The 27,807-nt window shown below is 38.3% G+C and overlaps 1 protein-coding gene across 7 annotated transcripts in view; it reads right to left on the reverse strand.

Moving 5' to 3' along the window:
• The window catches only part of HECW2 (HECT, C2 and WW domain containing E3 ubiquitin protein ligase 2), a 336,178-nt gene that overhangs the window by 135,460 nt on the left and 172,911 nt on the right, over nt 1-27,807 (reverse strand). For 6 of the 7 annotated variants that reach the window (XM_019741310.3, XM_019741308.3, XM_074339576.2 and 3 more), the window contains 2 exons: nt 8,016-8,123; nt 2,578-2,672 (listed from right to left, as the gene is read on the reverse strand). In XM_019741310.3, coding sequence (XP_019596869.3) covers nt 2,578-2,672; nt 8,016-8,123 — 203 coding nt within the window. Of the gene's footprint in view, nt 1-2,577; nt 2,673-8,015; nt 8,124-19,960; nt 20,297-27,807 lie in introns of those variants that run through there. The other variant, XM_019741311.3, reaches the window with a different exon arrangement.

Consider the following 27,807-nt stretch of genomic DNA (forward strand, 5'->3'; position numbering starts at 1 on the left):
GGGACATCAGTGATAATAAACACATCTGCACTCACTGTTTAGAGAGAGGTTTTTAAATAAACTCGCTCCACAGATCCATTCCAGGAAAAGCCAGAAGCAACACTGTCAACCAAGTACTGAAACAATACATAGTAGTGAGTGATGGTAGCCTTTATCTGTCCCTGAAACCAAAGGATTTCCTGTTCCAAGGGTCTGAGATACATATCACAGGGTACTCAGATGAACGACAGTGACGTCAATGTGCCAATGACAGAGAAGACATAACGTTTTTTATCCTTGACTCACTGCAAGAGGATTTGTGAGAAAGGAGACCATACAATTAGGATGGCAGCTCATTTCCTTCCCTATAGAGTTTCTCAGTTACTTCTTCTAGGACTATTCTTTGCACTTGGTCATGGAATAATGATACTAGATGGGCTTTGTGAATATCAATGTTATTAATCAGCCTCAATAACTAAATGCATGCTGTATTCCTTGGTGACTATCATGTTGTGATACAAATACAGCAGTCACCCACGCAATGAAGTGTCTTGTGGCACAGTCTCTGAATTGGGGATACAGACCCAACAGTCTCATGCTTGGTCAGAAGTCTATTGGTCACCAATTCCATCAGTCAGGATCTGAACCGCAATATTTGATTCTGATTGCCAGTGCAGTATCAATGAAGCTTTTAAATGAAGCTCTAAAATCTGTCTGAAGCAAATTGATTATCTCCAAACTATCCACAGGATTTCAGGATTTGACAGAGTAATCTCAATGCAAAGATCAGTGGACTAAGATCAATGGTCACCAAGCTGTAAACTCAGAAAAAAAATCTGAATCCAGAAAATCGTGTTTGGAAGCTATTGTCTGATTTCGCACAGTTAATTTTTTCAAAGGTTTTATTACAAACAGCCCCACAGTTCTAGTTTTGTAATTTTTCTTTTTAGAACATTAATTAAAGCATGTTCCAGTGCTTACTATGTTATGTGGCCGATTTTGTAGTCAACAACTGTTATTCTCCTGTGACCATCAAAGTCTGATATAGCAAATGTAGGTTGTTTTTTAAAATTCTATACTATGTTTACTACAACGAAAACTCAAATATAATTCATATGGGAGCAGAGTACTTAAGATATTGAAAATTTTGTACATACTGTTCCCTCTACCTAAAATGTTCTTCCCTCCCTCTCTTCACCTAAGAAGCTCCTACTCATCCTTCAGATTGCCTTGCAAATACATTTTCTTCAGGGAAGCCTTTTAAGACCTTCCTGGTCAGGATAAATCCTAATAGTATGTGCTCTCATAGCCCCATTTCACTCTCCCTCATGGTGATTATCACTCAAATAACTATCCTTTAATCAATGTCGCTCTTCCCCACCACATCAATGAGATCAAGGACTGTGTTTTTTGCTTATCATTTCATCTCCAGAGGTGGGTGCAAAGCCTGGTACTTAGCTGGTACCCAATAAATATTTGTTTGAATGGAAAAATGAAAGGGAAAGAAAGACTGCTTGCTACAGCATTGGTGGGGCTGGACAATTGCAAAATGCCATCTGCAAAGATTACTTTCTGAATTTCAGAGAGTCAACCTTGCCACTTGCCTATATCCCAAAATTCATGCATGTATAAATGTAAATACACAATGTTATAAAGATTCTATATTGTGGCAGTCAATGTTTTCCTTCTACTCAGTGGAGATAAAAATCAAAACCTGATTTTTGTTAATGACTTATAAATACTGAAATGATTTACATTATCTTACACTCTAAGAAATCTCCCCAAACCATCTGAGTCCAACCACCCATGGACAATGGAGTGCAGCTTGTGAAGCCGTTAGATTCTAAAGTTAGTAGACGGAGTGAAAATTCACAAAATTGTGAAAAGTAATCCTTTAAAAAAGTACCACGTTGGAAATGGACATACTTTCCTTTAAAAGTCCAACAAAACCCGTATCCTCCAAAACTAAGTTAAATATCTCTTTTTCATTTGAGCACCTGGTGAAGAGGTTGGCCTCCGTTGAGTGACCATGTTATACTAAATATATGTGTGGTATTTTTAGGCACTACACCCCAACTCAGCATCAAGAAGGATCCAGCCTAAGACCTCCTGCGAGAATAGCACATTCATGATCCCCATCTCACTGTCTCTGTGGGGTGAAAGTTCATTAAGTGGACTGGCAGGTAGGATCACACACTATTTAAATCATTGTTATTCTCCTTTTACCCACTGAGCTCATGTAAATCAAACTCACATAAGATGCAATGCCACCATTTCCTATCAACCCATCACCCAGACTACTGGTAAGTTCAAAAACCCTTCCATGGTGGGACATGCACTAATTTGCTTCATGAGTGGTTTCCCTAAAGAGTTGACTACGTACAGAATTCTTATAAATCAAATCATATTTTCCCACTGATTTGTATTATGGATGCAGGTAAACCAGCCTGTAAGTTATTTCCTTTACTAAAACGGCGCCCACGCTGTCCTGCGCTTCCTTTTTCATTGTTCCCCACAACCCTGCTAGAGCTGCACAGGCAAAAATAGAAATGAGGCCCCAGGGACCTTGTGAGGAAGCCTGCAATGAGGGACACTCACCATCACAGCCGGGTTCTTCACCGTGATGCAGGGGGTGGTGGCTCGCAGGGCTCCACTAATGCCGTGGTAGTATTTAAAACAGATCTTTATCTCTGCTGCAAACCGATTGGAGAAAAACAGTAATTTAAACACTGAAACAAGTCATTAAGGAATCAGCTGAGGAAATTCGCCACATCATCTCTCAGCAACTTCTACTCATGATTCTTTGAATGATCGATCCCTCCTTTTCCAATCGGAGGCAACGGATTGATTAGACCATTTCCTGTTTGATTTTACACACTTCTCTGGAATTTTCTATGAACGTCCGAAATATATTTAAAAAAATAATGCACAAAAATAACATGCTGAAAAATAAATAGTGTCAAGATAAGAATAAGACGAGCTACCATTTACTGAGGTGCCCCACGATGCCCCAGATACAGTGCTGTGTCTCTATTTGTGTTATTTAGCCCTCACGTCAACTTTGGGAGACAGATATTCCTGTCTCCATGTTGCAGATGAAGTACTGAAGTTTGCGGAAGGTCAAACAAACAGGAAATAACAGAGTCAGGACTCAAACCCAGTCTGTCTGATTCCAAAGCCTTCACTCTTAACCCCTACAACAGAGATGGATTGCAGCTGTTCATGGAAATAGGAAAAAAAGCAGTTTAACAAGTATGAAAAAATTACTGTAGTAGACTGTGCAGTGATAGGTTCTGGTTATCTGTATTATTTTAAATTTCCAAGTAACTTAAGTGCAGCCACTAGGCAGGGAACAAATTTAGGAACCACTGGTATATATATATATACACCAGTATGTGGATGCATGATAGATAGATGATAGATAGATAGATAGATAGATAGATAGATAGATAGGAGATAGAGATATATGTGGAGATGTACACACACACAGACACACACACACACACACACACACACACACACAGAGGGTGCCAAAAGAATGTATAGGAAAAAAGAAAGGAAGGGAAAAAACTATTTAAGAAAGGAAAAACTATTAAAATTGTAATACATACCAATGTGACTGTAATATATACTGATAACAAAAGATGAATACAAGTCCCATTTGACTTCTGCAATTACAAGAGGTGCTCAAAGTGGTTACCACCAGCGTCCAGACATTTCTGATTATGGCAAACTACTGCTTAAGCAACATTGATCAAAGTGTCCACTTGTATACATTTTTTGGCACCCCCAGTATTATATATATATGATATATATATATCATATATATATATGTATACATGTACATATATATGATATATATGTGTATATTTATATGTGTGTGTGTGTGTATATATATATATATATATATATATATATATATATATATCTACAGGTATGTGTATATTTTCACACTATATATATATATATATAATTTGAACTTGATAAAAAGCAATGTAAATGCCAATTATTGATTCTGGAAAGTAACTACAATTTCAAAGACCATGAAGCCAGAATGTGTCAAAGATAAAACACACAGACACTGGATTCTCTCTGTATACAGAGCATCTATGTCAATGAAAAATGCCCTTTTTCCAAGGTGTCAATCAATATAGGCAATGATGCTGATAGGCACGTCCCAGGGAGAGTCCTAGCCTACAGGAGTCCTAGCCTCTCTCAACTGAGTCATCTGCATTATTAAAGTGGGGACACTAGATGTATTTTCCCAAGGAAGTTAATCTTCCGCTGACTCTCCTGCCTGCACCAAATGACTGCCTACAGAGTATTTAGTTCACTTATTTTAACAGAAAAATATAATGATTAAAGAAAAATCCCCTTTTAGGGATTTATATTATTACACTTTCCTATCAATGATTAAATACTAAAAACATGTCTGTCATGAGGTCAAATAGTGAATCTTTCCATTATGTACATTAATCACTCAGCAGTGATTCAAAATTCAGTTAGCATCGTCAAGCAAAAGATTTCTACCATATACCCACCACAACACAAGCTCAGCACTATGCCAGACCATGCAAGGGAATCTAAGAATGGTTTCTGGTCTAGCAGGTGACTTATAGCGTAGCTGTTGAGATGACAACCACAGGCTTGACAACATACGGGAGACAAACACTAAAAAGGAAGATTGCTGGATAGAAGACTGTGGAGATCACGGAGAAGATTAGTGAGGACATGGCAGAGTCAGAAAGGGTCACAGAACAAACAGGTCAGGACTCACACCTACAGATGAGAAAATGGGGGTAGAAAGGATTAGGAGCGAGGAGTGGCAAAAGCGGGGAAGCAGGAATGAGCACAGGAGTTTGAGGGCCAGTACGATGACCTCTGCAGGAATTCGAGCCTCACTATCACTTCTCTTCCCTAATAACACTCCATAAATGATTGTCCTGAACACTAACAAGTGTTTTTGATTATTATTGAACTAGCAATAGATGTGTACATCTGCGTAAATCTTACTCTCCCACTTGCTTTCTTCCAACACCAATAGCATGTAATCTGCAAGAACAAAGCTAAGCAGCCTGCAGAGAGCTTGTCAAAGCAGAACAAGCTCAGTGATGAGCATGAGTATTGAATTCTGAGGGAATGAGCTCATTAGTGTCACACTCTAAAGGCTGGAGACCAGCAGTCTGTGAATCTGCCCGCAGCCGTACCTCAAAGATCTAATCAGTGGTTAGTGAGTAAGTAGCTCATTTTTCAATAAGGAGGAGTGCATTTTTATAAGACATCTTCCCTGAACTCTCTTTCAAGTTAGGATGCTATGTCCTCTTTTCCAAGGTTCATAGTCAGCTAGGTAACAGACTATGAGACAAAAAAAGTGACTGGTTATTTTTATTTGTAGAATACTGATAGCCAGGCCAACCTTCCTAGCTGGTCCATTTTGGGTGTTATTTTATTCCTTGCTATAACAAAAATCTCCAACCCTGGTGACAAATTAGAATCTCTGAAACAATAAAATAAACTTATTCTGAATTATACAAAGCAGATTTTGTGGACATAAGCACCCAAAATACTGAAGATCTGATAGCTTCATAAATATAGAAGCTATCTAACATATCCCAACCCACCCTTCGGTGTTTTTTGTTTAAGTTTCACACCATGAGTTCAGAGATTCAAGCCAAATTTCATTATGCTGTGAATTCCCCTTAGGTCTGCTCTAGACAGACATGGGGTAAAAAATATTATGTCTGAAAAACATTGACTATACTTCTAAGCACTGATATAAATACCACCTGAGATTTTTACATTGAATAGATATTGAAAGGGTAGAAACGTGTGTTGTGGAGGCCTTATTCTGATTAATGAAAATAAACTTACTGTAAAACCAAATCTTCCTGTAATTTGTATCCGCTGTTCAGGACATTAACTTACACAAATTTTCTCAGTCCTTAAAAAATACATTACCAAATATTTCCAGTTTTACAATGATGCAACACAATTTCCCCAATTTTGTGGAGGAAGAATTAAGGTGAGAATGCTAAATTAGAGGAGAAAAGAAAAAGAAACCCTACTCTTTTCTTCATTTCCAATTCCTAGCTTCAATGTCACGCCCATTTCTATTAACTACTAGAGTGAGGGGTAAGGAAACACATTTGTTGAGACAGAGATAGTTACTAAACCCTATCAGCCAGGACTGTATGAACCTCTAACACTTTTGAGGGGAGAAAGAACATCAATCAGGGAAAACGAGACACTCTGTAAATGTTTTTTTCTTCCCCCCACATATAATGTTCCAAATTATGGCGGCATAATTACTGACTTCTTCTCAAGCGTTCACATGAGCCCCATAATATGAACCTGCACACTCCACCAGGAGGCAGTCATCCCTACCAGGCCTGAGCATTCTGGAGAAAAAAATGGACGGTTGTTTTATTTTTTTTCCTCAAGTTCAGTTGGCAATATTTCTCAGCTAGATCAGCCTCTTAAACCCTGGGATCCTTTCAAAGGAGGAATCACACTGAGAGTAAACACAGCTATTTCCTATTCCATTTTTTTCCCACATTCTTTTATCATTTATTTTACTCATTACTTAGATAGTAATGCCAGCTGGGCCAATGTTGGAAAGGAAAGAAGAGTAGAAATAGGCAAGAAAAACAAATCGCCCGTAAGATGTTTGTCATCTCCCAGAAACAACCCTTGTTCATATTTTGTTTGGCAAATACCCTTCCAGACTTTTTCCTGTGTGCTATAACATTAGTTGGGATTGTGCTGTCTGTGTCTGTTTCCCCCCCTCACTTATTGACATATCATGAGGATTTTCCCTTAAAAATTACATTCCATTTAAGGTTTACAGAAGGAATCTAGCCAGAAATTAAACTATGAAAAGAAGACATTCCTTAGGGTGCAAAAACAGGATTAGAGAAAGCTCTAGAATGCTGACCTACCAGTAAAAATGTGGAAGAAATTATCTGATGCCTTTAATAGCAATTCAAAGTAATAGATGTTAATCTTTTAAAATAGCTTTTATATTATAGAAGTTTTATATCCTTCAATAAAGAAATGCTTACAGCGGGTTTCTATTTAATCAAACCTTATTTTATAGTTTAAGGTTTAATAAGCACCATCCTTGTACTAGTATCCACATATTCTCTTATATTAAATCCGCTACATATAGAAAACGTAATTCTTACACAGAGCTAAACCACTCAGAAAATTTTTAAAGAGCCCACTTCTTTCTACATTAAAGAAAAATTCTGTAAAGGTAGAAACGTTAACCAGGACCAACCAGTAAATCATTTATTTATTCATGCTTCTAGCTACTCCCCACAAGAATGTATTTACTATGTTCTCAATAACGTTAGTGGAAAATATAAATACTCTCCTTTATCCAAAATAAAAAAGGATGAGATATTTCTGTGAAACATGTACTATCTATTAAAAAATTTGTATTTACAAATAAATATAACATCAGATAAAATGAGTAATGTTGAATTATCTGTGGCTAATTTCCAATTCCTAGTAAATCAACCTGTATGGCAGCCCCAGATACCTTATTTACACTTGTAAAGGCCAGGACCCAAATGCAAATGTTGTTCTGCTACTGGGAAAAGTAACAGCAAAATTAGCAAATAAAATTTTTAAATTAAGTTAAATTCTTCAATCTTGAATTATTCTTTCTGCTTCCTAAAATAATTAAATATTAACTACAAATGTAGATACAAGAGTATATAAAAATGTGTAAAGTATTAAAATAACCATACATAATTTATGTACCATACATTCATAAGGTATACGTAATATAAGTATGTATACATACATGTATATACACAAACACATACACACATATACTTTGTAAAAAATACGTGAACATTCTCTAATGAGCATTTTCTAAAACATTTTTTTTTCCAGTTTGGGGCTACATGACATAAATATGCAAATGAAGCCAAAAACTTTTAAAATAACATTTAGAGAAGACTCCATAGATTTCTGCATATTTATGCAATGTTCAATAACAAACTCATGTTTCACACTTAGCTACTTACGTTCCATGAAATAGGGCCCAGGCTCAATTCTCCATACAATTTGCCCTTTTTGTGTTCCAGTCACACCCCTGTTTTTAGAGTCCCAGAAGTTGGCTGGAGAATTCTCATCTGAAAAAAAAACACAAAGAAACACTTTTCAGCTTAATTATAACCCCTTTGTCCTTCCTTCGCTCAAAGACTAATACAAGTTCTAAGGTAAATGTAAAAAAAGATAAAGGGGAAATATTAATGAACACTGTTATTAATGACTACCTCCCAGCAGATAATTATCCTGAATTTCTGTACTTGCATTTATATGGGAGAACTGGGGAGGAGGGTAGGGTATGCGGTGGAAAGAAGTTGTCATCTCTAGGCTTCGCTAGGTTGGTTAATGTTGCCACAAGACAAAACTACAAAGAACAAAAGGTATACAATTGCTGCAGCTTCAGTGATGAGCTAATATAGAAGAAAGGGGTTGAACTCCCATCTATAAAATCCTTTATGAAAAGGAAAGGAATAGCAAAGCTGGGACAAGATGAGATGAAAAAACAAAGGGGACATAAAGCTAGGAAACTGAGTCAAGGCTCAGGTTTGGCATAAACAGTGTCCAGGAGACACCAACCAAGTCATCAGGTCTGCTAGGAAAATCTTTACAAACGCCAAAGGCAGTAGACCTCGAACCAATACAAGACAAGGAAAGAAACAGCTTTAGACTTTTGTCTGGATGAAGCGAAGGATAGACAGGGCAGATCCAAAGAACACGTCCGAAAGCACCATTTTCCAAGCTTTCTGACCTCATGCCATATAGAAAATGGTAATATTTACAGGTACACTGGGGTAAATGGAAGAGACGCTTACAATTTCTGATGACAGGGAGGCATGCTCTGGCTGCCCAGGCTCCCCCCCACACCCTGAGGCTGAAGGGAGTCATAGTCTATGTAATTTGCTCACATCTAACTAGTTTGAAGCTCTGTCTTAGAGCCCTAGAATAGGAAATGAAACTAAAAACATGAATAATGACCATTCAGAGTTTTATTAAACACATAAAAATGTGTAGGGTGACACTGGCTTTTAAAGTGATATGTACCTCAGTTGTTTCCCCAGGAGGAAAAATTAGGGATACAATTTAACTGTGAACTGGAATAAACCCCACAGGTTGAAACAAGAACCACACTAACAAAAGAAAAGCTAGAGAAAACGTCCTAAACCCAAGGGAATAATCCTGAGAAGAAAACCCTCCCCGCTTTTGAGCATAAAAGAAACAGAAAGTGGGGCAAAGTGAGAGGTCGGATAATCCAGCTCTGAGGGATTTCTGTCTGGGGTTGTTCTTGGGGTCTATCATATCGATAAGCCAAAGAACGGTGGGAGGAATGGTCCTTTCACTCTGTTTGCATTCAGTACATTATAAGTCAAAAATCCTTTCTGGGAAAGGCCAAGAAACTGCCACTGTTCTTTACAGGAGTGGAAAGGCGTACCCCACTCATCAGCGCCACTCCCAGACACACAATGCAAGGACACTACTCCATCCTATGACAGAACTACAACCGCAGTGCTGATATTTAGAAGGCACTCAGGCAATCACCTAAAGCTGGACTTGAAAGATGTCACGTGGCTCTGCAGGGCTCACCGCCTATGCATTAAGCTTCTTCCATGCCAACTCCACTCCACTTTTGTCCAAGACAGCAATGTGCCCAGTCAAAAATATTCATCTCTCCAGAGTCCCTCGTAGCTAAGGATGGTATGTGGCCTAGTTCTGGCCAGTGGAATTGGAAGTCTTCTGGGTGAGACTTCTCAGAAAGCTATTATTTTTCTGATTAATAAGAGAACAGACTCCTTTTGCTCTTCCCCCTCTCTCCTTCTTGAATGAGAAACACATGCTAAGGACAGCAGAGCAAGAAGCTAGAAGCAACCGTGATGACTTTTTGAGTCCTGAATGACCTTCAGGCTTCTTGCTACCTAGGCAAAAATAAATTCCCATTTGATTAAGTTCCTGTGGTTGGGTCTCTGTTACTTGCAACTGAACACAAGTAATCATAGCTATACCCACCATCCTAAAAATCGCTCAGTGATTTCGACTTCTCATACCTGTCTTGACCTAGAATCCTCAAAACTGCGTCACTGCTCCAGGTTAGACAACAAAGGTAGTTGCTTCCCTTTTAAAAGATATTTTAATTGGCAGAGGTGCTTGGATAGGGAGAGGAACTCTCATGTTTTCGCAAGTAAATGTGCTTTATTAGCTATTGGTCCCTTGGAAGGCACCAAAAACTGGACCCTAGGAAACACAACACAGTCACATGAGCTAGTCAAAATGTTGAAAAATGTGACTATGCACATGGGACATTTTCTGAAAATACTGTTGACAGTTTTCTCTGGAGGCCTCAGGAAAAATGAAGCCGCATCCAATCTTCTTTTAAGGAGCAAGCACTCGGATCAAGATGATAAAAATTAACCGTAACAAAATTGTACTTGTTAACGTGACCCCCCCTATAAGAGGGTTTGCATTTCTGGTATTACTAAATTGTTTCTCCCCAAGCCATCAGTTAAGCCAAACTAAGTACACACTTCTGACATGACAACCTTGGGAAAAGGGGCCACTAAGGACCTACTATGGAATGAGATGGATGAGGAAAATTACTCCTCAGAAGTGAGCTCCAGACAGAAGTGATGCCTGAGGCTTGACACAACTCTTAACCATGTTCCCTAGAAGAGAATTTTGACAGAGAACCAGCGTTGGCATCTCTTGTTCTAAGAAGGCCCATTAATATCTCTTTGTTTACCAGCCACATTTACTTCAAGGTAAAAATATTGCACTATGTGAACATCCTTCCTTGATCTCAGAAGTAGGAAATAAGGGAGGACAAGTGATGGATGCATCCTTTCTAGAAACTTTACCAAGACACAGACCTAGAGTTAAGTGTTCAGTTCACCACTAGCTCATGTGGGTTGGGATAAAATGTATCTTTGAATTTAATCCCCCTCGTTGGTTCATAAGGCATGTAGAAAACTCCATCTGGTTAAATTTATATTTAAAGAAATACAGGCTAGCCCCTTGAAGTAAAATGTCAAAAATGTACCATGAGTGTTCAGATTCATATAGAACCCAAATGTCCCATATATGATGAGAAATGGGTCAGAATTAGGATGAGCAGAAGCTTGATGGTTCTGTTCTGATTAAAATAGAACAAGTCCAAGTGCCTCGGCAGGAGACCACCCTGTAAACCTTCATGGGGAAAGTCTTATTCTCCAGCAACCACAGTGTCTGTCATGTAGGAGGTACCCAAGTTGATTAATATTCTGGTTATTCTAGATTGAAAGTTTTTTCTGATGAGCTCTTTCTGATAATTCTTTATCCCTGACGGATCCGAGCACTTTTGCCACAGAATGGCAGCTACCCTTAATTGCAAATACAAAGTCCTTAGAAATAAACCAGTTTAGGGACACGGAGTTCAAATTATTTTGAAAGGACTGTCACAACCCCACCCCTACTACTGTTCCTACTGCTGAGTGAGCAGAGCCCTGGCCAGCCTTGGGCATACATGCAAAACAATGCCTACAGTGACCCATTCCTTTGCTGTGTTTCAAAAAGACCAATTTTAATTAGGCCTTCAGATTAAAACCTTTTTCTTTAAGTAGGTTAACACCTTCATTTAGGTTGCAGTCAATTTTAGTGTAACCTGGGAACTCCTTTTGGTGACAGGATTTCTCTCCTTAGATCCATTTTTCTTAGCTATTTTTCTTAGCTATTTGATCCATTAGATCCATTTTTAGCTCCTTAGATCCATTTTTCTTAGCTATTTGAGGACAGAATATGTTTTTCCCAGGTTGTATGAGTTGTTTTTCCTTTACCTTCATTTACCATCTATATTAGTTAATTCAACTTTTAAAAATGCCTCTACTTCAAATAAAAAATACATAAATAAACTGAGTATAAAATGGCAGACCAAAGAAAGGGTTTTAAGTCTCCTACAAATATAATGCAGATGTAATTATAAATCTATTTCCTCCTTTAACTGAATAATGGTTCTGATAGACCAAAGACATATCATCAGTCTTTAAAACCAATTACCAATTATTCCATTTATATTTGATCATTTCTCTTCCCTATTTCTCTTAACAGCTATTCAATTCTGTTGCACTATCGTCATGTCCCTTATCTAATTTCCACCGTCTTTCTTGGAGCAGACACCACCCAAACATGGAAGACATAAGGCCTCATCTCCCCAGTTTCTCCATCTCCCTACTACCATCTTTTCTGTATCCATACCAACTTCTTGCCTTCTTGCCCAGATTCTACCCCCATTATGGTGGTGCCCTTGATCTAGTCCCCTCCATCAGTCACCTTCTCACCTTGATCTTTAGCTTCTTCCTCTCAACCTAAAAACATATGAAGTTCCATGAGGCACATTTTCTTGGTTTTACTTCTGCTTTTGTTCTTTGACCATTACCTTCCTTGCTCCCTTCCCCATTGTCATTCTTATTTCCCTTCCAGTTACAATAGAGTCTGTATTACAGGAGTGTATATTCTAGATATTTAGGTAACTTTCTAGCTAGAATATAATTACAAAAAGAAACATTGGAGGTGTTTAATTCATGTACCTAAATACTTTCTCTAAATATAGTTTTGTTTGGTAGGGTTTATATAAAGCTTGTGCACTCATGTCTCACATATCTTCTTTGTTCTCCTACAAGTCTAGCTGGCAGTACCTCTCCTCTAAATAGAAAAACAAAGCACACACCAAAAAAGCCCTGAAATCATCTTAATATAATTTTTACACCTATCTGTTTGTGAATAGCGTGAGAATCTGATCAAGAAACCTTTTGAAAATCTTTACTCTTGCCTTGTTTTAGCAATCCATGATATTTTTCCAAAATGATTTCATGTGATGTTTTCAAAAATTACTTGTTAGGGCTATTCCAATTAATTTTGTTATTAATACTAGAATTACTTTTGTTGAGTCCGATTCCCCAAGGGAGAAACAAATAAAGTGCTTGGACCCAAGAAACAAAGGAGAAGAGATGTAAGATTAGATCACATACAATTAACTCTTTTCTATTAATTATAGTTAGTGATTCAGAGAATTTTCTCAGATCTGGTTAATTAGGTGAGAAACAGGCCCCATTTCCTAAATGAAAACATATGATTTTTAGAAGGAAAACTTTGGGGTCCTTAATTTACATATAAGCATATTTACTACCATCTGCACATTCAATAGGTCACACATCACCATTGGCTGCCTTCCCCTTTAGCTAATTGATCCTCCAGGACAATGACTGTCCAACCCCATTGTTCACAGTGAATATCCTGGGAGCTTCTTCAAAATGCTGATTCCTGTTCTGCTCTTCCAGAGATTTTGATTCAGCAGGTTTGAGTCAGGAATCTGAATTTTAGCAAACACCCCAACCAGGTGAATCTGATACAGATACTACAAACACCACACATAAACAAATTGTGTTCCACAGTTATTTCCCGGGAAATTGAGCAATCTACGAAGCTCTGCCTACTATGAAGATCAAGAACGACCCATTTCCTGCCATGAGAAGTTGACAGTGCAGTGGGAGGAGACCGGCACAGAAGGTACAGTGCAATGTAAAATGTGCCAAGGCAGAGGAAGTGTTAAAGGAGAACCGAGGGGGTGTGATTAGTGCTTCCTGTGATTGTGTGTAATTAATATGGCTCTAGTCTATCAAGTCTGAAGTGTCTTTGGGAGATGCATACGGAAGCATCCTTTGGGAGATCTACACATTTAAGCCAGTCATTAGGTATCCCATCCATTTCTTTGCTTCACCATTCCCAGGTGTTTTTTATTTTATTATTTTTTTTTGCAGGAGTGAGGGGGCGGTGTTGGTTTCCATAAATGCTCATCAGAAGCAACAAACAAGTGGCCATAGGTAGAGCTGAATTCAGTGGTGAAAGTTCCTGTTGTTGCCTGGACCCCAGGCCATAATCCTTGCCTTCTTTGCAAAAGGGGGGTTAATTATATTAGCCTCCAGTGTGATTGTAAAGAGTAATTAAAAACAGAAAAAAAAAAACTAAGTGAAGTCTTTTTAAAAATGCTACAAAAAGCTAAAATAATGTAAGCATAAAGTCTTCTAAACTTTTTCAAACTCTTCCTTCCCTATAATATTTCATATACAGAGATAAATGTGAAAATTATCTTTAAAAAATTAATTTTTCCTGGACATGATCTTTGGATTCCAGAAAATGTCTTATCAATAAGCTTTTAAGATAATAAGAAAACATAGGAGATATAACCAGACACATCAAACATATCCAAACATAATTTGGATTTGGAAATGTTTCTATGTCTATATTAGTATTTCCAAAACCTCCATACAGTACTGGAGATAAAATAGGAACCAAAAAAAAAAGTATCCAAAGCCGTCACTCTTCTATCAATCAACCCAGGGGAGCTGAGAAAAGATGAGAAATATGCCATATGACAGATTATGCCAGAGAGATGAAAACTGATGCTTACAAATTTTCTTTTGCTTTAAAGTAATCCCTCCCTACATTTTCTCAAAAATAGCATACACATCTAAATGGATTTTAAATTACCTTTTGTATACAAATTGAATATATTATGTCCTGAGATTGGAACATAAAGGGGCCTGGTTTTACTCTGGTTAGCCTAGGAAATTAGATGCCTTTCTGAGATTTGGGAGTTGGAGAGCAATACTAACTAAGCTACAATTGGAATCACAGTGCTCATTCTAGACCTGGGCAAAGTACACACCTTCACAGAAACTGTTTGACTGCTAAAACTTTTCAAATTCACGAGCATGTAGTAGGCAAGTTATGCAATCCCACTGCAGTGTGAGAGGAAAAGTCTGACAATGGCTTTGAGATCAGAACTACATTGCAGGGAAGGGTTGAGTCCTTCCCAGTGATTGTACCAAACGGAGCATAAATCTTATTAAGTGCTGTGAGAATTCATGAACAAATTTCCAGAAGAATTTGCAAACTTGGTGTTAGTTTTCAATCCAATCTCTCTAGATGCCCAATTCCTTACATTGAAGCCCTCTCTGGATGGAAAAAAGTATGTGAGTGTCAGACATGCTTAGAGACTACCATAATGACACCATGACACTGGCTGAGAACCCACAGGCAACTATCCACGGGCAATTATCGCTTTGGAGCCACTTGAATGGCAATTTTCTTATAGATACCAGAACAAAAATTGCTGATTATAATGTGCTGTAGGTGGGAGAAAGACACCGACACACATGACAGGAAAAGCAACAGACGCTAAGAAGAGTTGATGACATGTCAGCAAGGTCTGGCCTTGGGGATATTTGTGCCCTGAAAGGCACGCACCTCGCTGCCCTGGAAGGGAGTACTGGCAGAGTGGAACAGAGTGGGAAGCACATGTTTATTCAATGCTATACACCACCATGCATGTATGAGATGCTTCACTGTTGTTTCTTCTACAGGAGGTCCCACCAGGGGAGGTGGGGCCCAAGCTGAAGAATGCTAAATGTTTCACTATTTCCATGCTGGGTGACATAACTTACAGCTAAGTCCTAACCTCACCCTGAACATTCACACCTCCAGACACGCTGGGCAGAAGCAGAAGACTCTGCTAATCAACTTCCTGTGTAAAATACCTGACTCTAAACTATTCAATTAAACACTCATTTTGACAAGGGAGGAAACCATCAACAGACCAGTGAGAAGAAACACTTGGATTCATTTCAGCAAATACCTCCCAAGAGTTTCAGTTATGGCCTAGAATACTAGACGTTAAAGAGCCGTTCAGATACGGTTTAGAAAACAATTCATTTTAAGCACAGGTAGTATTCACATACTGAAACATATCTCACCTCTGTTCAGTGAATCCCTGTGTCTTTCTCAGTAAAATTCAAAGTCTTTATGAAGGCTAATAGTGCCCTGTAGTACCTGGCAACCTTTTTCTCCCCCTTGGGGGGAAAAAAAAATTACAGCTCTGACCTCATCTTTTCCCACCCTCTTGCTCCATTCCAGCCTTGATATTGAAAGGGATCAGAGTATGCCATGCCAAAACATGCCACTTTGAGCTGAAAGCAATTAGCTCTCTGCCCTCCTGCTTTATGTCTAAAAGCAAGACATAAATTTCCATTTGTAAAGGTATCTCCCTCTCCCATATCAGGAAAAGAAAGGAGACTCTTAATCACAGAAGACCACTCAACAATGGAGAAGGAACCAATTTCAGTGTGTATAAACAAACCTTACTGCACAACCCTTATCTTCCATTCCCCTCCCCCATGTATTTACCTTTCCACAATTAACTGCCCCTAGAAGCCGAAGTTCTCTTCCTCTGTCTAGTTACTTCTCCATAATTCATTGCTCTTTGTTAAAATGGTACATATGCCCCTGAGTCTAAGCACTTCTCTGGGCCTTCATTTCATTTCCACAAAGGCTTCCATGCACATTAAAATTAAAATTTTAACATCTAATGAAATTTGTATGCCTTTGCTTCTGTTAGTCTCTTTTGTCAGTCTGCTTTGCAGTCCCAATAGCTGAATGAAAGATATCTTGATGTCTTCTTTTGATTGTATGACATTAACTGAATATTAGTATTATATTTTTAAAATATACAAAAGAGAAATAAAATTCTCACCAAGCAAGGCATAAAGCACTTATAAAGAGATCTCTGTCTTGTTCAGAATAGAGAAATACAAGGACAGTATTACAAATTCCATGGGAATCTTTATTAGACTAATTTAACAAAAGCACTTTATTTAAACTCTCCGTCTTTATAACAAGACTTTCTCATTAACTTAATCCAATCACACTGCTGGGCTGAGTTGACATTCAACTTTGTTTATATCTTACAGTTGGTCACACCAATGCACAAAATGAAGAATTGGCTTATCTAAGATCACATGACAGGTTTCAGGTAAAGACCTTTGAAACATCTTAAATGAGTTCTTTCCTGACAAAGACTTTCAGAACATTTCTAAATTAAGATTCATTTCTTCTGCAACCGAATGTCTTCCTGTATAGACTATAAAAGCAAATTCTTTGTATTCCACTCTGAAAATAATGGAAAGGCACTGAAGAATTTAAAGTAGAAAAGTGGCATGATCTGCATTTAAAAAAAAAAAAAGTCATGCTGGCTGTTGCCTGCAGAGTAGACTGTCGTACAAGGACAAGAGGCTGGCTCACAATGCTTCGTGCTCAGGCCCAGCAGCAAATGTTGGAGTATAACCTAAACATGACCCTCCTCTCATCCCCATTTTTCCTGTGCAGACAGAGCTGCAGCAGCTATAAATATCCACCCTTATGCAAAAGGCTTTGCACCAATTCCAGACTTTCCAGTCCAATGACCCTGTGAGGTGACTCATCTACTTCTAAGCGCTCTCCAATCAAACCACCATCCTGTAATTTCATTCCCTAAGTCCACCATGCTCTTCCCCTCCCTCTCTTTAGTCAAACAACTCCTGAAAGCCCAACTTTCCCACACTCAACCTTCATCAGTCAAAATTTAATGCTCTGATTCTCCATCACTTAGTAACTCAATAAAACACTTCATGGAATGTGTATTTAGTATATCACCGGTATTCAGTCCACATGGACCTTCTATTCACCAACAGAAACATGCTTTTTGTTTTGGGTATATATCATTTATTAAAGGTGTTATGAAAATAAGACACCACTTGATAATGACGATGCCAGGCTGTGGCAGCTGTGTGACAGTAAGATCCCAGAACTTCAAGAGACAGCACACCTGAGTTTAAACTCCATTTTTCCCATTTACAGGATTTATGACCTTGGGCAAGTCTTAAAACTGCACAGATTCCATTTCTTTATTCTATAAAATGATAATAGCACCTAGCTCACAAAGCTGTGAGGAACATACCACACAGAACACATATATTAGGAGGTAATCATGTGGGTTTTTTAAATTTTTCAATCCATTTCATCCTTCTTTCAAAGGGACCTATGCTGTTGTTTTTTTAATACTCAAAAGCACAATTTCTCAACTTCGTTTTGCTAACTTTTACCTTTCAAATTTCTTTTAAATAAATTAACTTTATTCTAATTTCTCATAACTATGCATAAAATAAAACAAATACATGCTTTTTTATAGTTTTTGGAGACTCTGCTTTCTTAAGCAACAGATGTCAAATGACCAGACAACAAAAGTGCAGGCCGTATATACAGTAAGAGTTCGCTATGCCATTACACATGAACAAATCTCTCACACAGAGTATCTCAATGATGCCCAGTTATTGGATGGAAGGTCATTCAAAGCTTAAAATTTTGTCAATGAGCTTTAAGCCTGACTTCATAAAGAATCAGGCAGAGGTGTCCTCATCTCCCTGTACAATAAAACTGGGACTTTGAATACAGTGTTTAACTTAGGAATCTCTGTCTCAGCACTTTGTGTGTAAAAAGTTGCCAGGAATGACAATGTTTTGATTATATATCCTCCTGCCTTTCCTCTAATTCTTTTTTTTTTAAATACCATGCATACACTAAGCTCTCACTGAAAGATAATCCCTTTCAGTACTAAGTGAAGTTTAAAAGCAACTTCCAGATCCTTCAGGATGTTATTTTTACATTACACATGGCAGCTGAAGATTCTGAGAAATGCACAACCATTATAAAATATAATGTTTAGCACAAAAGCATCCTTTGGTTAGAGGTAAATTACTCTTTTGATCTTAATGAGCTTATACAATAAGGATCAGGAACTGTAAAGCTAACTTTGTTGCAGCTAATCTAACTGGGTCTAAAAATATGAGTTAGAAGTATGTGCGAGCAACCTTTCTGGAATATTCATTGTTACTGATCCTAAAGAATAATTTTGCAGAAGTGGCTGCTTCCTTATGGGTCCCTCCCCAAAACAGCTTAATCAGAAGATGAATAATCTTCCCAAAGATTAGACTGAATCTTTGCTAAAATCTTTACTAAAACGGAATCTGTACTTACCTAAATCTTTACTAAATCATCAACTTATTTTTCATTAAACTGAGCATTTATCAGTGTTTCTCAACGAGGGTGCTACTGGCATTCTAGCAGATAATTCTTTGGGAGGGTCTATTCAATGCATTATAGGAACTTTGGCACCCAGGGCTGTCAGGCATTAAATGTTAGTTGCATCCTATATGACAACAAAAAAAATAACATCCCCAACCACCTTGATTGGTATTTTATAGCTAAAATAAATAAATAAATAAAAATTTTCATTTGAAAAACTAATTTGTAAAGGATTAGAATAAAAATGAAATTTTACCATGCATTCAGTCCAGTCTTTAAACAATTAATTAAACCAGGTTTAGAAGGCCTACAGAAAACAGGTCCAGTTTGCCACGGTGACCACAAGGAAATCTTTTTTAAAAACCATGTTTTTATTCTCCAGTTAAAGTTTGTGATAAGATCGTTGTTGAATTAACTGTCTCTAGAATGTGAATATCTATGAATACCTGTCCACATAAATGTTACATTACAACTGATTCTCTTTTAACATTTCATTCCCTGAGAGAAGAGTAAAATCCATGAAAAACATTATTATACCAGAAGTAGATAACCTGTGATAAAATCTATATAGACTCAATCAAATGCCATTTTCATATATTTGATCCCACTTACCCTTATCTACCACCTCCTCGCCCCCCTAAAAAATAATGCTATTTTCAAAAGCATTCTTGTAGAAGCTGTGCTTAACATCACAGTAAAATAATTCATTTAAAACGAGTGGGACTCCAGGAACCCACAATGAGGAGACTGCATATTTATTTGTACATACAAGCTTTACCAGCTTCAACCCCAGCACTGATCTCTTATGTTGTGTCGTCAAGTGACTAAACATGATAAATGCACTGCAGAGTTCCTAAATGGACTGTCCCTAACCAACCTGGGAGGGGACCACACTTAAGGACTTTTCGAAGAGAAAGGCTGAGAGAACGGTAAATCCCAAAGAGTTGGATACAGAAATCAGGGGCGCGGGCAATTCATTTCACAGAATTTACTAAACCCTTACCTCATACAATCCCAAAGAGCTCCTCTCTGCCTTTGCCAGGGTAGATTCCATCATTTCAAATCAGATTTAGGAAGCAGCATGAAGAAACACGTTTCAGTCTCCTTGTAATCATGTACCTGGCTTATTCGCATGGCAAGTTCATTCATAGGAGTGGCCAGAATTGAAGGCAAGGTGGGTCTGGACTCCTAACGTGGCTTTGAGAGCTCTGCAGGACCACGTCACTAATGTTCCTGCTTGTCTTCTCTCCCCCAAAGTTCTAGAGACGGACTACTGAGTGGGATTCGAGCAGGTCTCTACCAGGGGACTGGACACTAAGAACAACAGTGAGCTAAGAACAGCACTGAGGGCCACTCCCGCCTTTCATCAGGACTTATCATTGCTCAGGCATCCTAAGTGAAAAAACATATTAGTGTCCCTTTGACTGAGGCAGTTTTGGCCACACCCCTGTAAAGAGCACAGGATGCAATAGCCCCATCCTCCCCTCAGCTTCCTTCCTTTGCTTTTCCATGGGAGAATTCCAAAGAATGAGTTATGTGTACACACACACACACACACACACACACACACACCACACACACACACACACACTCATACAGAAGGAGCTGTTGTCAATAAGCCGACTGTTATCACAAAGAGGGGAACTTTCTGTCTGATTTACTCAGAATGAGTGGCCTCTATCTGGGAACTCTAATTGACTATTACCATTAATCAAACATAACATTCAGTCAGGTTACTGAAATAGGCTTACAGTATCCTACCCTGTTTCCCTGAAAATAAGACCTAGCCGGACCATCAGTTCTAATGCGCTTTTTGGAGCAAAAATTAATATAAGACCCAGTCTTATACTATATTATATAAGACCCAGTCTTATTTTACTACAAAACGCATATTTTTGCTCCAAAAGATGCATTAGAGCTGATGGTCCAGCTAGGTCTTATTTTCGGGGAAACACTGTAACTTACCCAGAATGAAGTTTGTGGATTTCTGATTTCAAACTGTGCAAAAGAGAGAAAACTTTTTCAAACATCACATAGCTTTAATGAAAAGCCAAATGTGATTACTGATCCAGAAGTTATTTTCAGACTTCAATTTTAATGCAAAAATAAATACAATCATCAATCTAGCTTGTGCTCTTGTCCAGTTTGCCACGGTGGGGAGAGGTGGTTGAGGAGAGGTTGGGTGGGCAAATCCCCAGTTCAGATGCATCCTTCTTTAATGCAGAAATGGGCCTCCCAAAGCTGTTAGCTCACCCAGGGCAGTCCTTGCAATTTTTAAGTGCTGGTTGAATGCATGAATGCAAGCAAAGCCTGTAAGACCATATCTTTCCCGTAAACTTTCAGGAAAGCAAGATGAAATGTCCTTATTTGTCACATGCTTTTGCTGTGAAGTGAGGCAGACTGAATAAGCTCTGCACTACATCTGGTGGCTGGAATTTCCTCTGTACTGTTCCCCTAACCCAGACATAGTTAGCCAGGAAGCTTCAAGGGGCCACAGAGCTTTGGGACTGTTCTGGAATACACTGGGTGAGCACAGCAAGCGCGGATCTCCAGAATCACCACCACCCTGACCAGGACGCTTCTGGACATGCAAACCAAGTCAAGTCTTAGAACAAATGACTGAGATTTGGGGGGGGGGGGGTGTCCTAGCAAATAACAATGATAGCAAGCATGTACAGAATGCCTACTATGTACGAGGGGCACATAGCAGATGCCAACTGTGCTCTAAGGCTGAGGTCAATAGTATTATTAAGCCCATGTTACAGGGGAAACTGGCTCACAGAGAGGAAGTGACAACAGCCAGGATTTAAAGTCAGATCTGAGTGACAATCCAGCCCAAGCTCACTTATACTAGTCTGTGAAATGCCAGCCACCTCACTAATTCACAGCTGCCCGACGGGTCCACAGTGGCCTCGGTCACCATTAGGAGATTAGGAAAAATAAAGCTAGAAAGTATGAATCACTGGCATCAAAGATGACTACAGCCTTTGAACAATGGACTTCTCAACAATGTCAGCATCTGTTTTCATCCGCAAACAATGTATAACCTTGAACTCTTGACTCTTTCCTAGTGATGGGCCACTAGACTCTTCTCAGGGTTGAAGGGAGGCTCCTGTACCCTGGTCCCGGTGCAGCGCTACCTGCCACTTACTCCCAGCCCTCCGACTCCACCTGATGCTTCCACTACTCCGGCACTCCAAGCCACGATTCTTTGTCTTCCAAACACTGTAGCATTTTCCAGATACACAACTTTAGCTGAACTCTAGGTCCTGATCCGCCCAAGTGTCGTCAATTTTCACTCGTGGCAAACAGGCTCTTTGCCTGTGTAAAGGAAACCAATTCCCCACAGTACAAGCCATTGTCACAATGGAATGGATTTCCAAGTTGATCAACAGAGAAATGTACAGAGCGAAGCCAGGGAGGTTAGGTGAACGCTGCAGCTCAGACTTAAGGCCTCCACATGCACATGCTTTTCATGGAGATGGTATTTCTTAAACACAGGTCATTCGGCCAGCACCCTCTCAATTCCAGTAAACTATGTACTGAGCAGACACAGACAAAGCTGAATAGTGTCAGTCCTCAAAATTTACGTATGCTATTTCTTCATCCAAACCTCTGTGAAGCAAGGCCAAAAAGAAAGTCAACAACAACAAACAAAATGATGAAGCACATTAATACCAATACTGCATTCATATCGCACCTGAGCATTTTCACTTACCATAGCATATGGTATTAGTGGGACTGGGAGATAATTGTGAACAAGACAAACATAGCCCCTGCTCTTTTCTGGAGAGCTTCTATTTTAGAGACACAGGGAGCAAAACTACTAAATAACAAATAGACAATGAATTCTTTACTTATTATTATGATACCTGCTACAAAGGAAGAAGAGAAGGTTGTAAGGGAATATCTGAGCTGCAGAAACAACCCTGGCCAGAGAATAAGAGAAAACTCCTTCAAGGAATCATTGTGTGAACTAAGCACGAAGCATGACTAGGAATTGGGTAAGAAGAGGAGGGAGGAGGAAAGAGACCTCACTCCACATAGAACTGTGCAGAGGTCTCATGGTGGGAAGTAGCACGGCACTTCCAAAGACTGACAGAAGACCAGTGTCACTAGAGCATGGAGAATGAGGGAGAGCTGAGGCCAGGAAAGAACAGATTAGAAATTTTGAGCATCTGTATATAGGGAGAGAAAGGAAGGCTTAAGGACAAGGGAATGAAAATTGTCTCTTCTCTCCATCTCCATAAGATCTCCTTCTGAAAGCCCAATTAATTATCACATTGCTCAACCTTGTAAGCCAGTCATCTAGCAAGGATACTTGGGGGTAGAACTGTGATTTGTGAATGCTGAATGGATTAATCATAGAAAATTAAAGACATCACTTAACTAAAATAGCTTACTCCCCAAAGCTCACAGAATATTTATTAAGAGTAAAGCAGAGAAGAGCAAAGACATAATTCTTAGATTACAATACACATTGACAATGGAAAGATTCAACACTGTCTCCTCCATCTGTCTTTATGCTGGCACCAAAAACACAAAACAGAATCAAGGTTAGTACATCAGGAAGGAACAACCCTTTTCCTGAAAAGCCCATTATGAATTTCCTTCGTGTTTATGCATTTTGCGTGCCGCTGAGTCTGACATCACTCACATGCATGATTTAAGTTTTGCAGCAAGTGTCTGCTTATCTGCTGCAATTTTTATTGGCTGTTTTTTCTTCTGACATTGCATTCATAAAGAAGTCAGATGAATGCTCTCGTCTCATTGTCACTCTGTTTTCAGATTCCCAAACTCTCCCAAAGGAAATACACATCAGTTTGTGTATAAATCAGAAAGCATTTTGACAATATGTTAAAAATGAGACAGCTGCTAAAAGATCAGGGGGAGAACCTCGAATCTAAAACCAACTAGACACATGCACATAAAATATGTGTCTTGTAAAATTTGGCTTAGAAAGTGGTCCACGATCAAATTCAATCAAAATAATAATGGTTATTGAGAATTTACTACATTTCAGGCACTGTAAGTGTGTATACATATTCCCTCATTTAATCCTCAGAGTAACCTTCTGGCATAGTGATTACAACCCCTATTTCACAAATTAAGAAAACTGGAGGATAGAGAGATTGAATAACTTGCTTGCACAAGATTACAAAGAAAGAAACTAGATGAATTTCAAATCTAGAGTCTGTTTAATGTCAAAGCTTATCTACACATTTCCCATTGTCATACAACTTTCCCCAACAATAACTACCGACCATTTCCCAAGTGCCAAGAACTGTGTTCAGTATTTCAGAATCATTTGCTGATAGAATTCTCACAGCAGTTTCAAAAGGTGTTATTACCCCAAGAGGAGGAAACAGTTTGGAGAGGTCTAGTAACTTGGTCAAGGGCACACAATGTCAAGGTTGAACAGAGCAGCGGCAGATTTTCCAGGAGCCTGCACAATGTCACAACAGCACCATTTCTGTGGTACTTTGAGTTCAGGAAAAGTAAGTATGTGCATGTTACTCTCTCAGAGTTTTGCAGTTTTAGCTGGGAAATTTTCATTCTGCTTTGGAAGAAAGTAAAGTCCCCAAGAACTGATTTACTCATCTTAGGTGGATAAGCAAAGTCCATTATCAATGTGCGTTCAAGCCAAAATATCAGGATTATGATGTGTTGCTTTCATAAACAAGAATAAATGACCCTCACTTCATATTTCTCACACACCAATCCAAGCAAGCAGACGTAATGTGCCAACAACTCTGAAAGGCATACACAAATGAGAATAAATGTGGTTCTTTACCTTTCAGTAATTTCCACTACAGAATTAAAGATCCAGCTACAGCAGTTCTCTTTTCTTTGACTAATATGTATCTTAAAGCTCTAAGGACATAATATTTTTCCTTATGAGTGAGTTTTGTAAGAATGTAACTATTTTTCCTTATCAACAAATTTTGTATTAACCCCATATTAATGTAAAGACAAGTGTTTTTTAAATGAAATACTATGGTGGCTTATATATACAACCCACCTCCCTCATTCAATTCATAACAATAGTTTAATTGCATGGTTAATGGGTTCTGTAGTTACGTTATTTTTTATTCCAAATAAAAGTATATTATTGTAAAGCAGGGTAAATTTAAAAGTAGATTTTAAGCATGTAAAACACTGAAAATAAAATGAAACCAACAGTGAAAGATGCAAAATTCTTTTATTTGTGTGTGTAATTTCTGTCTGTAAAATGAGAACATTACTTTTTTCCAATAATGCTTTGCATATGGCTGAGATAACAGTGACCCCAATGATATATCCCAGAGATTCTCTGCTGAAAGCACATATGTAGAGACTCTAATATATTCACATTAGTGAACATGTTCAGAATCTACATTTATAATATACCACCATAGTATATAACGCAGAATCAAATACACAGATTCCCAAACCCTGAAAGAGTAATTCTCAGATTCTATTGTGTATTAGAATCACCTGGTGAGACTCACGTTTAAAATTCAGACTCCATAGAGCAAACCACAGAAATTCTGATTCAGCAGGTATAGGATGCATCTTAGGAGTCTGCGTTCTTAAACAATTACCCCACTAATTCTGACACAGGTGGTCCTTAAGCCACACTTTAAGATGCACGAGCCTAGACTCTCAAAATCTAATAGACCATTCACCAATGTGCACGTGTGTATGAACGTCACCTTTGACTTTGCAAACTTGTTTTGTTAAAAAACTTGAAAAGAGACACGCAGCTTTGTATCTTTGCAGAGTTCCCTGCCCTAACATTCTCATGATGATTATTTCCGATCCATTTTAGAAGAAGAAAAAAGACTTAATAGGAAGACAAGCAAGTACAGGGAAAATGAAGGCAGGAAGGGACACTAACCTGAGAAAAAGTTCTCATCTCTATTTAAGTCTAGAACTCTGTTCCTCCAAATATGGACCACGGACCTGTGCTGGGCCGTGAACTGGCTGTTAATGTCCTAAAGTACGGAAACTGAGCGTAAGGTTTTAGAAACTTTTATAGAAATTTGTCAGAGTAATTTTAAATCTGCTCACTCAAATAATAAAAATGTGGAGTCTTTTATAGATCTTGTTTTTTATTTAATTTAATTCTTCTAGTAGTTCACTTTTATTTTGTTTTACAAAAGATCAGTGTCTGTGATGGATTTGAAGGACCACAGGTAATTTGAGAAGCATGAGTGGACTCTAGATGGAAGAATCCAGCCATGCTTGGTAAGTCCAATGAGCCTCTTAGCCCAGGATTAAATACAAAGGCGGTTTTCTGTGTTATTGTCTCCAAAGGTTAGTGGCCAGGAAGGATTTATTCAATGATGTCTCAACAAACATCCAACACTTCTCATAATAACTCAGTCTCAATCTATTAGTGTGACACCAGTCTATGTTGCTTGTGAATCAACCAACTTTTTGTAGCTTATACCACCTCTTAGACTAACATTTTAGTAAAATTTCCTGTTTACTTTCACTAGCATAAAAAAGCACTTGTTTCATTTATTATAAATGTGTATCTTCAACTTTCAAAGAGAACCTTGAATTTTAATATTTGAGTAGTTAGTGATGAACTTTATCACTTTAGGATATACGCAGGGTATATATTCCTTATCTGAGAATCGTAGCTGACATGAAACAGCTGTTTCAGGCTGTTCTCAAAAAGCAGGTCTTTTAATGGCCTCGGTCAACTTAGTATGGAGTCCTTATCAACTACTAATGATTCTCGTGATATTGGGCAATGACAATGGTAACAAGCAGCACAAAATATCAATAAATTATTCCAGTTATAAGTGCATGGGACACAGATCTCAGTTTGCAGTTTTCCTGCCTCCTAGTAAACTCTAAATAATAACTGTCTCCCTTATTGAAGACCTGGATTCTAATAGTATTAGAGTTAAATTCTAGACTTATTCTTACAGTTCATGCATCAGGTCCCTATATCCATGGGTAGTGGCCTGCAATTGCTACTTTTACTCTATGAGTGTTGCCAAGAATAACTTTTCCCCTTCCAAGTGAAATATGGTGTTTATAAAAGGTGTGGGATGCAGAACCTGGGAGTATGAATCTGTACACACAACAGACGAAGGAACAATAAAAGCACCTTCAATCCTAGTTTCCAAGATCTCTAGCCAGGATGAATAAAAAATGAGGATTTCCCCCCTACATTATTGTGGCCCTTTTTTCAAAGAGAATAAAGTCAAACCTTAAATATCCAAGTTCATTTTGTGATGCTTAAAAGTTGTAAATGGTCATACACTAAACTCGTTTATGCTTCCTTAACATTTTAAAATCCAATTGAAGACATTTTCTCATTTAGTGAGTTAATTATAAGAATTCTCTGCTAGCTTGTACACAATACAGAATAGCACTATCTCTGCAGCTAAAATGGACACCTATTAGCTGTGTGACCCTGGCCAAATGATTAACCTTAAACTTTAGTTCCCTCATCTATAAAATGGGGATAATCATACTGCATAGCCAGCACAACTGTGAGAGAACTGTAAATCCCATAAAGCAAGTGGACAGTGCCTGGCACAGAGTATACACTCATTGTCAGGAAACTCTCAGATATTAGTGTTGTTAGTCTCCACAGGGATGACTCTAAATCATTGAAATAACTCCAGAAGTTTTTAAATTTTACTTCTGCGACAAATACTTACACTAAGTAGATTAATGACAGTCCACCAGGAAGGCAGCTGACTAGGTCTCTGGAGTGACCCATGTCTGGGTTATCTGGCTTGATTAAACTGGGCTCAAATTCAGTACTTTTAGTAAAATTCAAGTAACATGTTTGGAGAAAAAGAATTGCCTTTCTTCCATTAACTACAGGAATTTTGATTATGT

The sequence above is a fragment of the Rhinolophus sinicus genome, chromosome 17 (genome assembly GCF_057876585.1).
Source record: "Rhinolophus sinicus isolate RSI-liver-muscle chromosome 17, RSI-T2T, whole genome shotgun sequence".
Lineage (NCBI taxonomy): Eukaryota > Metazoa > Chordata > Mammalia > Chiroptera > Rhinolophidae > Rhinolophus > Rhinolophus sinicus.